The 15,706-nt window shown below is 41.7% G+C and overlaps 1 protein-coding gene across 1 annotated transcript in view; it reads right to left on the bottom strand.

Annotated features, from left to right (window-relative positions):
- Positions 1-15,706, bottom strand: part of LOC116675020 (uncharacterized) — a 130,958-nt gene that overhangs the window by 81,902 nt on the left and 33,350 nt on the right. The window contains exons 12-29 of the mRNA XM_032507143.1: positions 14,955-15,119; positions 14,398-14,510; positions 13,764-13,932; positions 13,128-13,224; positions 12,812-13,011; positions 11,290-11,454; positions 9,675-9,815; positions 9,076-9,177; positions 7,752-7,928; positions 7,438-7,596; positions 3,768-7,310; positions 3,263-3,397; positions 2,841-2,966; positions 2,049-2,242; positions 1,147-1,228; positions 837-937; positions 584-704; positions 121-411 (exon numbers count right to left, since the gene is read on the bottom strand). Coding sequence (XP_032363034.1) covers positions 121-411; positions 584-704; positions 837-937; positions 1,147-1,228; positions 2,049-2,242; positions 2,841-2,966; positions 3,263-3,397; positions 3,768-7,310; positions 7,438-7,596; positions 7,752-7,928; positions 9,076-9,177; positions 9,675-9,815; positions 11,290-11,454; positions 12,812-13,011; positions 13,128-13,224; positions 13,764-13,932; positions 14,398-14,510; positions 14,955-15,119 — 6,081 coding nt within the window. The remainder of the gene's footprint in view (positions 1-120; positions 412-583; positions 705-836; positions 938-1,146; positions 1,229-2,048; positions 2,243-2,840; positions 2,967-3,262; positions 3,398-3,767; positions 7,311-7,437; positions 7,597-7,751; positions 7,929-9,075; positions 9,178-9,674; positions 9,816-11,289; positions 11,455-12,811; positions 13,012-13,127; positions 13,225-13,763; positions 13,933-14,397; positions 14,511-14,954; positions 15,120-15,706) is intronic.

Raw genomic sequence — 15,706 nt, forward strand, 5'->3', positions numbered from 1 at the left:
GCAAGTAAATCTAGGCCTTGGAGAGGAGTCACTATTATTAATACCTATAATTGCATAAATGACTTCTGTGTGACAGACTGAACACACAAAATAAAAAGGTATTCATTGCTGACAGAAGACCTTGATATCTTTGAGGATGTTTGTGTTGGCCAATGTGAAGGCAGTGATGTCTTTGGGCTGTCTCAGGTAGCGGTCCAGACGGTCAGTGAAGTCCACCATGTGGTTCTCGGTGGAGTCAATCTGTCTGAGGGCGGCACCCAGCGAGCTGCCCATCCTCTGAAGTTTGGACTGTTGGCTGCGCCATTGCTCCTGCAGCTTGGCCTTCCCCTCTTCGAGACCAGTGTTCCCGCTCAACTGGGAACACTGGTTTGCATACTCAGACCACAGAGACTCTGTTTCCTGCCTCAAGAACTAGGAAAGAAGATTATTATTGTGAGGGGGATCGATTCACTTAGTACTACTATTACTGCTATTATTTCTAATCTTTATTAGTTCTATAATTACTACTGTTCATCATACCAACTGCTGTTATTATAATGAATCATCTAAATCTGCATCTGATACACACAAACTGATATTGTACCTGTATTTCCTGGAGCCGTGTATGCAGGCCTTTCAGAGAGACGGAGTCGGAGGGCACATCCTTAATGCTCTGTTCATTTTTAGCCAGTTGGGTTTGCAGAGACCTCTTACAATTCTCATATCTGGATTTTTTTTATGAAATGACAAACAAATAAAACAAGTTAGCTCTAACACTTACCTCCAAATAGTTTAGATCAATACTCTTTATGTCATGTTAGCTTATCAAAGCCTAGACTGCGCTGAATTTAGTCTACCTTTCAAAAGCCTCCTTTTTGGTGATTTCCTCCTCTACCGATGCCTGCTTTTCAATCTCCCTCCTCTCCACACAGACTGTATTCATTGTCGCTTGAAGAAACTGAAAATATATTTTTTTCTGTTATTTCAAACCTTTGCTCAATGGACATCTGTAGAAGACAGTATAATCTTACAGACATAAATGCAGATAACACAGAAATGTGAAACAGTTGTGACTGGATAAGTGCAGAGTCTGCAAACGTTCCAAAGGAGCTCTAATTGTTGAGTTTAATATAAAGAGTACACAGTTTCAATGGGAGTGAGTCATACCTCACTGGAGACATGAGGTTTGTCACTTGGTCTTGCAGATTCGTTTTGTGTGGTCAGATCCTCGCTGAAGGCAACAGGAATCCTGGGAAACAGACATGAGAATAATCATTTCCCTTGTGTTTCCTTTTACCTTTTAACTGCTGTACAAGACAGTATCTATCTTTAAGTCTCATGTTGTCCTCGGGTCAAATTGACCCGTTTTCCTATATCAATGTTTTATTTAATTACCCAAAATAACATGATTGATTCCGCACAACGCTCTTTGGCAAGTAAAAATCTCTACTTTCATTAATTATTCAATTTTAAAGCATTTGAAAAATAATTGAAGTGGTTTCCAAATAGTACTGAGTAAAAGTTGACATATTCCAGTCTGTGATACATTCAACATACATTGCTTTAATTATAGTCTAAATAATTCCTAATTTCTGCCAAATAACTAAAACTAGTTAATAAGTTAGTGTTACATAGTGTTGAACATTGAAAAAAGCATCAAAAGTGTTGAAAAAAAAGAACAAAAATGTAAGAAAAAGTTAAAAACATTGGTAAAAAGCATCAACAAAAGTTTTGACTTTCAATTTTGACGGAAGACAACACAAGGGTTTGACATCAACAAGTGGCTTTGGGACATTTGGTTTATGAAGATTAAAGGACCATCAAATTATGTAAAATGACAAATTGCATGGCTAAATTTCTTTATATCCAAACATCAAGTTTAATAGGTTATCTTAACTAATTCAGATTTGCTTATTCAGACTTTTTTAAAGAAGACAAGAGAATAAATCTGCCAATATGATAAGATGGTGTAAGGTTGGTAGATTTAGGACAAGATTCAGTAAAAGAATAAATTACTTTCTCACTGTCTGCTGTTAGAAGACTGCATTTCACATTTAATAATATCTCACCTAGAATCAGAAAGTGGTGTGTCTTGGTCCCCGCTGAACTGCCGCTGGATGGCAGCCAGCCTCTTCTCACACTCCCTCAGCTGAGTCTGGGCCAGCCGGTGAGCATCCTCGGGGCTCAGGGTGTCACACAGCTCTTTCAAGGCCTCGAGGTGCTGCCCTGCCTGGGCAAAGCTTCCCTCCGCTGAGAAACAAGCCTGGGGAATGACAGAGTTCAAACACTAAATAAACAAAAGGCATGTTAAGGCTAGATGATTAATACTTCCAATTCAAACTTTCACTTAGAAACCTATTTTGTTTTAGTTTAGTGTTTTTGTTCAAATCTGAACTGACATAAAAAGACATTTTTAACTTCCTCGTCCTGCTCAACAGCATCAAATATAACAGAAATTCATTAATGTCTCAAGCTTGGTTTTGACAGCTTAACAGACGTACTGCAACAAACAAGTCAACCCCCAGATGAAAGTAGTCTTCAGATAAGAACTAAAATAAGGCAATGCTGTTAACTGAAAATGTGTTTTTTTTCTCTACTGTACTGTATAACTGCTGAGCATTTCATCTAAATGAGTTAATATTGTTTTTTATATAGTGTCTGATTTTGATGTTTGTTTCTCTGGTTCAGCAAGTTACAATAAAATCCAGATACTAATCCCATTGACAGATTTTCCTTGGAGGCATACAAAAAAGACGGAGGAAAAAAGGTTAGTTAAGCAGAATAGATAAACTTGCTGCAAACCCATTCACCAAAGCACACCTGCCAAGAGTTTAGCAACAATTTGGCTTTAATTTAGCTACCTGAAACTTTTTTTTTAAGCGGGAGCTTAAGTGCATCTCACACTGCTGGGCAGCTTTGTTAAAGTCTTTCCTTGTTACTTCAAAACGTAAATGTTTCAAAAAGCCTGAGATCTCAGCTCTCACAGCCTGGGAGAAAAAATAAAATGAATGCAAAAAAACACATGACATGTAAGAACATAGTATTCAATAAAAAAAGTTAATTATATTAATGCTTTATATACATGCAAATAAACATATAGTTGACAAAAGCAGAAATGCTGCAAGAGTTGTACATCTTTTGTTGAAATACACAAGCAATTATCTGAAACATTTTAATCTCAAAGAACAAAATCAAGCCTCATTAAAACTAGTAAATGTGAATAATCCTGTGTTATTAAAGTCCCAATAACACCAATCTCCCACGGTAAGTGAGTGTATCCTACCTCCCACTGTGTCCTGACAGACTGGGTAAATAACTCCATGTCTTGGAGTTGTAAGGGAGTACAAAAGGCCTCCATGCCCTTTGCCGCTCTCAAGAACTCCTCTAGCAACTCTGGGTCCAAGGTCTTCAGAGTCTCCTGAGAGGAAAGACATATATAATCGCAGACTGGCTCCTTGAAAATTAGTCAACAGCTATTTTTGCTGGATAATAACATTTATTCTATTATATTATTCTATTATATTTTAACTTATTTCATTTAGAAAATTCAGTTAAAAACAAAAAATAAATTATGTGTTTTGGCATATTTTATCTGAAAAGAAAGACCAACCCACTATTAAGTGTTTAAATCATCAAATGTAGTTTTCAAGGACTGGGTAAACTGTTTTAATTGTAATCCATTGGCAATGTACCAAAAATAGACCACAATTGCATGGAAAAAATTAAAACTTACAAATTAAGGTTACTTATTGAGTATGATATTGCATTACAGAAGTTATTATATTTACCTCTTTCACTGATGCTTGCTCGGCGGATATAGATTTGTCCTTAAAAATGTTAATGGTTTCAAGGATGTGCTCCTGCAGACAGTGCTTGGCCTCCTCAAAGCCATTTCTGGCCAAAGCCTGGGCCTTGGAGTAAGCCTCAGTGTAGGTCTGTGGAGGCACCTGGGCCAGGGCCAGAGGTTTAATGCACAGGTCTGGTGACTCTGCCAGGGACTGAGGCAGCACATTGACCTGGCAGAGGAGAATAGTTTGGGACTGTTGAGGTTTGGGTTGTGGAGGAGACTGGGTTTGAGGTTTTGACTGTGGAAGTTGAGGTCTGGCCTGTGGGGGTGACTGGGCCTTAGATTCTGGTGCAGTTTGGGCCTTGGGTAGTGTTGGGGACTGAGCCTGAAGTTGGGGATGTGGTGGCAATTGTGCCTGTGGTTTGGGTTGTGGCAGTGCTTGGGCCTTGGGTTGGGTTGGTGATGGAGCCTTGAGTAGTCGTGCTGGTTGGGCCTCTGGTTTGGGTTGTGGTGGTGACTGGGCCTCGGGTTGGGTTGATGATTGAACCTTGTGTAGAGTTGGTGATTGAGCCTCGAGTAGTGCTGCGGTTTTGGCCTGTGGTTTGGGTTGTGGTGGTAATTCAGCCTTCCTTTTTGACTGAGCCATGGGCTGAGGTGGAAACTGGGGCTCAAGTAAGGCTTGTGGCAGTGATTCTGCCTTAGGTTGAGTTGGTGATTGAATCCCGGGTTGTGGTGCCAATTGGGCCACATGTTTGGATTGTGGATGTGATTCACCTTTTGGTTGAGTTGGTGACTGAATACTTGGTTGTGGCTGGAGCTGGGCCTGATGTTTGGGTTGTGGTAGTGGCTGCTGCAACTGAAGATTGAGCTGAGGCTGCCGAGTCTGGGCCTGGGGCTTTCCTTGTACCCATGACTGGGTCTGGATGCGTGTTTGGGACTGGTCCTGCAGCTGAGGCTGTGAAGGAAGCGGAGGATGGGCTTGGTGTGATGGTTGCAATTGGGGAGGTATTTGAGCTTGCAACTGCAACTGTGGGTGATGTTGAGTTTGATGCTGATGCTGAACGTGTGAATATTGCTGAGACTGAGGCTGTGCATACGGCTGGGGCTGAAGATGAGACTGAGCTTGAACCCAAGTTTGTTGCTGAACTTGGCCTTGTTGCGTCTGGATATGCAACATATTATAAGCTCTCATCTGAGATTGTTGTTGCATGGAACTCTGAGGTCTCATTTGGGGTTGTGTTTGAGCCCAGGTTTGGGTTTGAGTTTGCATCTGAGGCTGAGGAAAGGATGGCCCCATGTGAGAATACATGGGGGGCCCGACCTGAGGTCCTTGCTGGGGCCCAACTTGGGGCCACTGTGGTAGAGCCTGAAGTGTTGGATAAGCCTGAGACTGTGGAGCTTGACATATTTGCTGAGGGTATGGTTGGGTAATTGGATGCATCTGCTGGGAAATGGCTTGGTTTTGTGGCTCTTGTTTGAGTGTCCACGGCTGGGATGAAGACTGACCCTGGGAGTAACCTTGGGGGTAAAGTGAAGGTTGTGCTGTAGCCTGTGGAGGCTGGACAGACATTGGGGATGAGACACTATCTTGACTCCAAGAATGGATTTGGCCCTGGGAAATATGGCCTGGGTGCTGGACCTCTGGCTGAGCATGTGTGGCATACTGAGTCATAGGCTGAGAGTGACCCTGAGGCTGAACTACAAGTTGAGCTTGGGTTTGATTTTGAGTTGAAGGTTGGGCATGATTTGGTCTGGCCATTGGCTGAGCATGGATTTGAACCTGGGCCATGGACTGGGTATGGGTTTGAGGATGGGCCATGGGCTGAGGATGGGTTTGAACCTGGGCCATGGAATGGGCATGAGTTTGAGGATGAGCCATAGGCTGAGGTTGGGTTTGAGACTGGGCCATGGACTGAGCATGGGTTTGAATATGGGTGTGTGTTGGTGGCTTAGGGGAAGGCGGCCTGACAGGAGCCCATGACTGTGGATGACTACAAAGCTGAATGTGGGATGGCACAGGAGGCTGAATTTGGCCCTGCAGTGGAGCCTGCCTAGGAGACGAAGGTCTGACTTGAGCCCATGTCTGCATTTGAGTTACAGCTGGGCTAAGGGCTAGACCCTGTGGCTGCATAGACGGCTGAGGACCAGCTGGGACACATGTTCGGGACTGAGTTTGAACCTGGGATTGGAGCTGTAGTTGTGGCTGGGTCAATGACTGTGTCTTAATGGGGCCATGGGGCTGTGAAAAAACTTTGGTCTGTGACTGAATATGGCAAACTCTGTTTTGGGACATGGTCTTCAGTGGTTGCTGACCGTCTGTGGACTGCACATGCACAGCTGCCTGAGATTTAGACTGAACCATAGTTTGGGGTTGTGTCTGATTTTGGGCCTTTGTTTGTGGGTGAGGCTGAGCCATAGTTACAGTAAGGGATTTAGCCTTGGTGTCTGTATCTGGTTTAGCCGGTGTTACAATAGGCTGTGGTTGTTTTTCCTGTTGTTGTTGCTGCAGCAATTGTTCTTGTTGCTTTTGGGTTTTTTCCAGTTGCTGTGGATGTTGTTGCTGATGCTTCTCTTTTTGTTGTTGCTGCTGATGTTGCAGATGTTCTTGCTGCTGCAGCTTTAGAGTTTGAGATTGCTGTGTTTCTTTTTGTTGCTCTTTTTGCTGTTTTTGTGGCTGCTTAGTATCTTTTGCATGTGCCTCAGGCTGTGGCCTGGCACTTGCTGTATGCTGTGGAACAACCTGAACTGATGCCGCTGTTTCTCTGTCTGACCGTGGCTGAGTCTGTCTAGTCTGAATTGGTTCCTGAGTGGAATCCTGTTCTGGAGCTGGAGTTTTAGGGTTCTGAAGCCAGGGCCGGTTTTTCATGGCCTGAGTCTTTCTGCTTTGAAGCTCCTGAGAGCTGAGATGTGGTTTCTTTACAGGTGGTTGTTGAAGTAAAGTCTGCTTGTGGGGCTCTGATGTTTGTCTGTCTGATACCACATGCTCCTGAACTTGATGTTGATGCATTTCTACATGCTGCTCCACCTGTTGTTGGTTCTGCTTCTGCTGCAGTTGCTGTGGTTGTGTTTGCATCACCCCCTGCTGTTGTACATCTTGTGGCTGCTGTTGCTTGAGTTTTTGCTGTTGTAGCTCTTTTTCCGGCTGTCTTTTAAGTTGTTTTTGCTGCAGTAGTTGTTGCTGCTGTATTAATTCTTGTTTCTGAGTCTGCTGTTTTTGTGTCTCTGGCCATGCCTGAGCCTGGCCTTCTGGTTGCAACTTTGTTCTGGTCTGCATCACAGCTTGTGCGTAGGTATAAGGAAGTGGAGGAGAAGTCATCTTTTCTTCTCTGTGTTCCTGCACAACTATTTTTGGCACAAAGGTTTCATGATGAGAAACTAACTTTGTTTTGGACTGTTGAGTAAGCCAACTGAGTGTGTCTGATTGTCTCAGATGTTGAGGCTTTTCTTCAGCTTGTTTGTAGACTTTTGATGGAGGAGACCCTTCTGGAGGGCTTCTGCTTCTGTCTCTTCTGGCTCCCAGGCTGCTGAGCATACCTACAGCTTCCTGGAATTAAAATTACACACATTTAATAATATTCTCTGCTGTGCTCTTCATGTTTAATACTTTCTCAAGTACAGATCGTGCAAAACTCACTGGCTTGGTCATTCAATTTACAAAAAGAAAAAATGACCTGTGACTGTGCAACAGTGGCTCGCACGCGGTCCTGCATGGCGGAGGCGTGGAGGTACTGGATGGGAGAGTTCTTCTGAGTCGTCATCACCATCACCTGCAGGTCCTGCTCCTCTGTGACCACCTGGCCCTCCAACTGTAGACCACGGGAAATCAGGACCTGGGAGATAAATGTTGAACAACCATCAGTGTTCCCCAATTCAAGATGAGGGATTCTTTAGTCTTTAGCTTGTCACTGGAGTTTTGACTGTTTCAAAGTAAACACATTATGTTGACAATCACAGCAGAAGAGCCTTTGTATTCTATGTATCTTACCCTGGCTCGTGGGTCCTGGCCCCGCTGTTTATGTCTCTCTGTGGCCCTCAGCAGCTGGTAGAGCTCCCGGGCCTCAGTCTCCCAGTGCAGGAGTTCAGCCAGGCGGCTGTCCAGACCCGATACACTGTGCTGAAGCTCTGTACACACATGTTCTGCCTCAAACAAGGTCTGCATCACCTAATGACATCAAGGGAATAGATAGTGATGAACAGATAAACTTAAAGTACATACTGGGTCACGTGATCGGCTGGACAGAGATGGCGGCTTAAAGTGTAGCTCCTGGCCCAACTTTGTCAAATAGTTGTTGTATATGGTTCCAACTTCGATATTCTACCACTTTGTGCTCGTTACAGTTACTTATAGCAGAATGAAAAACAAGAACAAAATCCAACGTGGCGGTCAGATGCAGAGGCATTAATGGAGAAACAGAAAAGCTACTTCAAACCGCGTTTTTCTCAGATTCAGTCTCAATGGGGATTGACAACGACAAGTGTACTAAAGTGTACATTATTCTTCTTACATTCTTCACATGATCTGGGATTGCTCTCCTGTTGGTCAGTTCTGGAACAATATTGCATCCAGAATATCTGTTTTGATTAATGATACTGTACCTGTTACTATCTGTGTTTTGATTCTGAATGACTTGTCAGCCCTTAAGCTCTCTAAATTTTAAAAAACGTGCTCTATTTGCTGAACTTACAACTGCTAAGAAAATGATTGGAACACGTTGGAAACCACCTCATGACTTGTCTATTCGTACATGGACCCTTTCCTTTTTGGATGTTTTATATAAGGAGCTCCCTACGGCTTGCATAAATAGAGTGCCACAAAAGACTTTGGACTTTGGAATTTTGGCTTTAAGGGCTCATTGTTGAGTCCTTAAAGTCTATGTTGTAGACCTGTGTTTTTGCCTCCTTGCTTCTGTCTGTGCATGTGTTTGGTCTCGGGTGTCTTGTGTCCGTCTCTCTGTCAATGTCTTTTGTTTGTTGGTGTGTTTGTGTGTGTCTGTTTTTGTGTGTCTTGATGGTTAGTTGAGAGCTCCGTTCCTGCTGTTGTGTTTTTGTTGGTTCTCGTCCCTACCCATCTTACCTCTGTTTTTTTTTTTTTTGGTCCTGGGATGCGTTCCGATGTCCCAGTGTATTGTTATTGTGAAGATATTTGATCACAAAAAAATTTACTGTACATACTGTATATTCACAAATGGTCACTGTCAGTAGCTATTTTGTGACAAAATGTGATATACAAGGGAACAAAACATAAAGACTAGAATGCTTTAAACACAGCTGTATGAAGGAAGTATTTAGAGAAAAGCAGTCATTCTTACTTCAGGTATAGCAAGCTTCAGTTTCTGTAACTGATCTGCTGGGCATTCTTGGGAGGGAGCCAGAGCCTCAAGATCAACTTCTTTTATTGTCCTCATTAAGAGCTGGAGAAATGAAAGCAAACAGTCAATTCTAGAGACGTATCTGGGCATTCAAAGTTCTATTCTCATAAGTGTTTAAATTAATACTCTGTTCTGTCAGGCTGATGGCTGCATCCTGAGATCTGTTATTTCTGAATCTGACCAGACTGCTGTTTCACATGTAATCATTAAACTCTGTAATCAAAAAGTCCCATTGATAATGTTGATTGCGTAGATATAATGATATAGTACTTTTTCTGAACAGTTCTGTTGTTCGCAGGAGGTTGTCACTGACTTAATCTAGTAATAAAATAATTTTGAATAATTATAAGTTGTATAAAACATTTCAGAGGTACATGGCTATGTAGCAAGCGAGACACCAGACTTTGTCCAAATGCTCTAATGATATTTATCTGCTTAGGGCTGAGTGACAGTCAGACATTAAGACAGTTAATAGTTAAGAACAGCTATGACTCCACTCCGCCCTGTCAGGGTTTTATTTATCCAACCATTAGTCCTACCTGTATTCTTTTTCTGTAGGTGCGTAAGGGGCCTGCCATAGTCTCCAGAGGCTCTTTGAGAATGAGAGTGACCTCTCTGATCAGAGCTTTGATGTCCTGGGGTCTGGTCTGGATGTCAGCACTTGGCTCAGCTGTGCTGTCCTAAAAAAAAGCACAAATAAAGTGATTAAATAACAAGTAGATTACAAGACAAACAGAAACTTGCTATCTGAAATAGAACCATAGCATTATTTATAAAAATAAAATTAAAATTAAAATTTTAGTCAGTATAAATGTAAATTAAAAGAAGATTCAGTCAGTCCAAAAGTCAAAATCTTAAAGAGATATGTCTCTAGATTAAGTCTGTTTTTAAAGTCAGTAATTGAGTCACAGTGACGTGACTCAATGTGTTTTTCCTCTCTGATGTGGTCTGGCAATTAATTCCACAGCTTGGGGGCGATGTAGCTGAAAGCCCTCTCGCCCAGAGTGCCGAGGTTCACACTAGGGACATTCAGTCCAGGAGGGCAGTGAGGTAAGTGGGGGTATAATTGTGTAGGGCCTATTGTAGGCAACTGGAAGCCAGTGCAGTTGCATATTCATTCATTCATTCATTTATTAATTTATTTATTTATAGGGTCTTATACCAGCATTTTGTGTTTGTTTCTGCTTCCTGTATGTTTCTGTGATTGTGTAGGTTTCTGTTTTATTTTGGTAGTCTGGTTTTCTTTCTTGTCTTATCTAGTTTTACTAGATAATAGTTTGCCTGCCTTTTTTGATTACTCTGCCCTCTCCCAATGTGTTGCACCTGTTCCCCAGACCCATTGTTACCTGTTTCTGTTTTTCTCATTTACCCTGTTTTCCCTTTGTCTGTTGTTAAATCATTTTGTTCTCTGTTAGTGAGTTCCAGTTTGCGTGTCTGTCTTTCCCGCGGTCTGTGTTCTCGTTTCTATATCCTGCTCTTTTTTCCTCTTGCATTCTGGACTTATTTTTTTGCCTGCCTCAGTTGGCAATCCTTGTGTTGTTTTGTTTTTTGCATTTTTTTGATTCTTTTGGTATGTGCCATAGTTTTTGTGTTCGAAACAACAACAACAACAGCAACAAAACTTCTGCCTGCTCTCTGCATTTGGGTCCACCATTCTCTGCATATCAAGACATTGCGTCCTGTACTGTAATATCACAGTGGACATAATACAACCGACAACACCTGTGCAATATGCAAATTAAGAAATCTAAAAAGCCGTATGATAATACACTGTAATCGCAGACTTTAAAAGCCTTGCAATTATAATTGCCTCGACACAAAAAGTAAAAGGTGGAGTACAACTTTCAAACTCAAAGCCACTCCTCAATATCAGTGTGGGAATAATTATAACAATGGGACGAGCATAGCTTTCATTCCAAAGGTCTGAGACACCAAACTCCCTACAGTCACCAAGAAAAAAACTAGACCGTCATTTAACAACAAAGCCAACTACCTGATAAGGAATTAGTCCGGCAGAAAGTTGCTTTATTAAACATATGATCTACATTACTTTTATGTTCCAGAAATATACTTTTTAATCCACTGACAGTAAATTAATTGACAACAAATCATCTGATTTCTCATTAACCAATTTTTTTTTGTTCTGTAACTTACAAATGTGTTTCTCTTGTTGAACTCAGCCCAGTGCATGTTGAGTCTGTGCAGCTCCTCTGCCAGGCTCCTGCTAGTCTGAGGGTCTGCTGCCTCCATCAGAAAGTTACCCACCTCGTTCAGGTGAGCCAGTTTGGAGCCCCACTCGGCCATAGACTCAGATGTCACCTTAACAAAACCATGAACATAGCAATGATAATAAACAGGGAGGAGACAAATAAATGTGTGTAGAAAGATGCATATCGGTAAGGGTAGGCAATTTTAATATTTTGTTGGGGACATATATTAGCAGACTCCTTAGTAGATGCTTGGAGGGCTTATTGCAGTGATTAAATATTCAGCTGTGATAAGGTTCTGTGTAAAGCTCCTTTAGTATGAAAACATGCAACCAATTAGGACACAGACATATAAAGTCTATCTTGTCATTTTTTGTATGTGTTGAAGGGTTGTAGAAGATTAATTGAATTGCGTGTCGCTCAAAGCAGTCAGCAGCTGACATGCACTCTCTGTAACGAGAAGAGGAGCGCACAGAGAACACAAAGTCAGCTGTCCTGCAGCATACACATGCAAGTGTTGCCTCGTTGCATACTCAATTTGGTTATCCCTGGGGCGGACGGATCATGCCGGGGGCTGCGCATTGGATCACGGCTGTGGTCCTGTATCGGGTGGTGGCTTGCATCTTACTTTGGACCATCTTTTACTATTTCAAATTTCACCCGCACTTTAGATTTTCTTTACCCAGAGATTTTCAGTTAAAGGTTTAAATCTCTGCAGCCAAGATGCTCCTTCATGGGTGCACGGATCATGGAAAGTGAAACTTACCCCTGTCATGGGGTGGTTGGATTCATTCAAGCACTTTAAAAAGTCAGACATATAGCCAAAATGACACAATCCTTATTTCATAACACATTTGTGAAGATTTGACTGTGAGATTGTCAGTCAAATCAGGCTCCTTCAATCAAAGCATCAAATATTTGACTATTCGGGGTCACCCCTAGTCCACATGCAGAACTGCTCTGGAAGAATTAGCCCAGGGAAAAAGGCAAAAGCAACTAGCTAGTTTATAAAGCCAATGCTTTATAAACTAGCTAGTTGCTTCCACAAACTCAACAAAATATCCTTTCTTATAATACATTTGTATGTGTTACAAGCATCATTTCTGTCAATGCTAGATTATCGTGATATTTTATACATGCATGCAAATCAATCTTCTCTGAAAATGCTATATTTGGTATACCATGCAGAACTTAGACTTGTAACTAACTCTAGTTTTTGAACTTATCACTGTAGCTTGTATAAGAACATCGGTTGGCCTTCCTTGCGGAATCTCAGGTTGAGATGACGGTAAATTGCCAACTGTCTTTTACTGTTTTCTGTTGTTTGTTTTTACTCTATAGTTTAACATGGAACTATTATACTTTTGTCTTTGTCAGGACTCCTTTGAAAAAGATATTCTGAATCTTAATGGAATTATTTCCTGGTAAAATAAAGGTTAATAAATTAAAAAAAAAAAAAAAAAAAATACTTGAGGTCTTTGGCCATGGCTGTGTGTTGAAGAGCCCTGCACCAGCCAAGCCTGCAAGGAGCTGAAGACATCGCTGTAGGAGTCCCAGGCTGAAAGCACCCTTCCCATGGTGCTCTTGGCTGTGGTCATCTCTTCCAAAACCTGGGTGGTGTCCTCCTCCAGCTGCTTCACTTGCTGAATGACTTGGTGGTAATCTGCAGCTAAGAAACAAAGAAAAAAAGCTGTCAAAAACTCAGTTAATCCAAAAATGAATCCATGAACTCGACTGATCACCAAGGCTTTCAAACAACAAACACTCCTACAGTAGAACACTTACCAAGGGCAGATTTTCTTGAATATTTCTCAGAAACCTGCTTTAGCTTGTGAAGAGCTGCTTCCAGTAAAGACGGTAGCTCCTGTGTGTTAACCACATCCTGTGTTTAGAAAAACAAAAAACAAAAAAAAACAAATAAAAAGTCTACAGTAGCCTCATTACACAGTAGAAACAACAGCTTTGGATGGCAACGTCAAAAGGTGAGAAGAGTGCTGTTATTCTTGGACCTTAACCACTAGTGGAACAAAAATGTGTTGGTTGTTAGCCAGTCTAGAGAGTGGCACCAGATGAAAGGCCTTGCTGTTACCAAAATCAAAAGGGTTTTTCCTCTTTACAGTTGCAAATTCATATCATAACAGACTCAGCTGCCAGTTTCAACTGTGTTGAATATTGTTATATGATTTGCATTTTAAATGCATGCAAAATCATGTTTAGTATTAAGTTAGCATTAGAATCCTCTTACCAAGAATGGTGTGTGTATGTGTGTGTGTGTGTGTGTGTGTGTGTGTGTGTGTGTGTGTGTGTGTGTGTGTGTGTGTGTGTGTGTGTGTGTGTAAATATATATGCACCCTCATAACACTTCTTTTAAACTACTCAGTGTAAATGAAATCATTTTGCAAAGATGCCAAATCTACTCACATGCCATTCTTGCAGCAACACTCTGACAGCCTCCGGGGAGATGTAGGCTCTCTTCCAGAGCTGCAGCTTGGTCCTGATCTGCCCCAACAGATCCAAAACTGTGTGCTTGTGCTCCCAGTACTCCAGCTTGATGCCGTGGTATTTAACAGTCACTCTCACATTGGTGAACCTGAGGAAGATGTCCACAATTAAGGTTGTGAACGTCATTAAAATTAAAAACAAACACAAACAAACTCTCTGCTGGACAACTTGAAACCAGAACTCATACGTATGATGTTGTAAATAACATTGAAAATATCACATTTCCATAATTCATGGCCAACATTCCTGAAATACACTGACATAATCCAAGATCTTAAAGTTAATTTTGCTTTTGATTAAATTAAGTACTCATTGAAACATTTGACACTGTTTGTTATTAGCCTTATACAGAATGATACTGCGTGGTGTGTTGTAATGGTGTCAGATTATTCTTTCTTGTGCTTAAACAATAGCCATGGCTATATCCAGGTCATGACATTAGATACATCACTTTGATTTAGCTAAGGGAAGTGATAAACTTAAGCACTGTCCGTACAGTACATTCGATTTCACACATGCACACCACAAGTACATGAACACAGTCAGCCATCACCTCCTCTTTAGTTCCTCCATCTTGTCAGTAGGAACCATCAAGTTTCCATACTCATCTAAGTTTTGAAAGGACTGGAAGGTTTTCACATGTTGTGGCATCTCCTCCGGGCAGGCCTACAACAACATTGAGCAGTGAGCATATTCATTACATTACATGTCATTATGCTGACGCTTTTATCCAAAGCGACTTACATGCATGACTTTTATGTCAGACGCCCCTGGAGCAACTAGTGGTTAAATGTCTTGCTCAGGGACACATTGGTTGATGTTTGCAGTGGGAATCAAACTACAGAATCATCAATAGAGGTAAGTAAATCCACGTTATCCCCAAAACAAACTTATATAACAGTTTGTATGAACTTTTGTATTCCAGTTGCAAATGCTCCTGATCAGTGAGTTAACAAATGAACACTCAGAATAAAGGGGCTATTCTGCAAGCGTTATTAATGTATCTTCAAAGTGGAAAACCCTGCCATATTTACTAAGTCAGTATTTTTGTTTATTTCACTTTCTAACTAAAGTGGAGTAGTTCAGGGTATGGATGCAGTAAATATTTACCCTGAGGAGCTCCTGTTTCTCCCTTGCGTCGTCAGCAGCTCGGCAGTGGTCCTGGGACTCGCCCTCTTCCTCAGCCAGAGCCTTCTCTGTTTTCAGCAGCCAGCGAGCCACCGAGTCCAAGGGCGCTGGGAGACTCATGTCTAACAACACTTTGTATTCACGTAACTAAATGATGAAACAGAAAGGATCATGTCTTTCAATACAGAAAGTTAAAGGCGTGCCCAAATCCACTTTTGCAAGTATGACGGCGGAAAAAAAAGAGTGGTTCAAAAGGGTTATCCTTAGTGTCTTTATTATTTCATAGGTGTGTTTTGGGCATAACATGCAATAAACCAATCCGTGTCATCTCCCACTCCCTTTAAAAGCCAGGCGCGTCTGTACCTTGGCGCATTGCTATTATGATGGCGGATTTGCACTGTAATATTTTTATTTTTAATCTTTTGCATGTGTGCGTGTAACAAGTTTAGTGTGCACGCGCTGTGCACGAGCCTAGGCGCATTTTACTAATGCGCTGTTAAAATTCAATGAAATGCTGCACTATTGACTTTAGACCAGGTTTTTTGTTGCTGCCGCAAGATAGCAATACGCCAAGAATTCACCTGAACACACCTCCCTGTAAGACCAGCACGCCCATGGGCGCAAAAATGGTCACGGGTGCATTAGCTATTTAAACGACGTGGCGCTGAACTTGAAATTAACAACTGCGTTGGTCTTAAAATAGCAAAGACACTTGCGTCAGGCTTTGCGCCACA

Source organism: Etheostoma spectabile, unplaced genomic scaffold (genome assembly GCF_008692095.1).
Source record: "Etheostoma spectabile isolate EspeVRDwgs_2016 unplaced genomic scaffold, UIUC_Espe_1.0 scaffold00001416, whole genome shotgun sequence".
In the NCBI taxonomy this organism is placed as follows: Eukaryota; Metazoa; Chordata; class Actinopteri; order Perciformes; family Percidae; genus Etheostoma; species Etheostoma spectabile.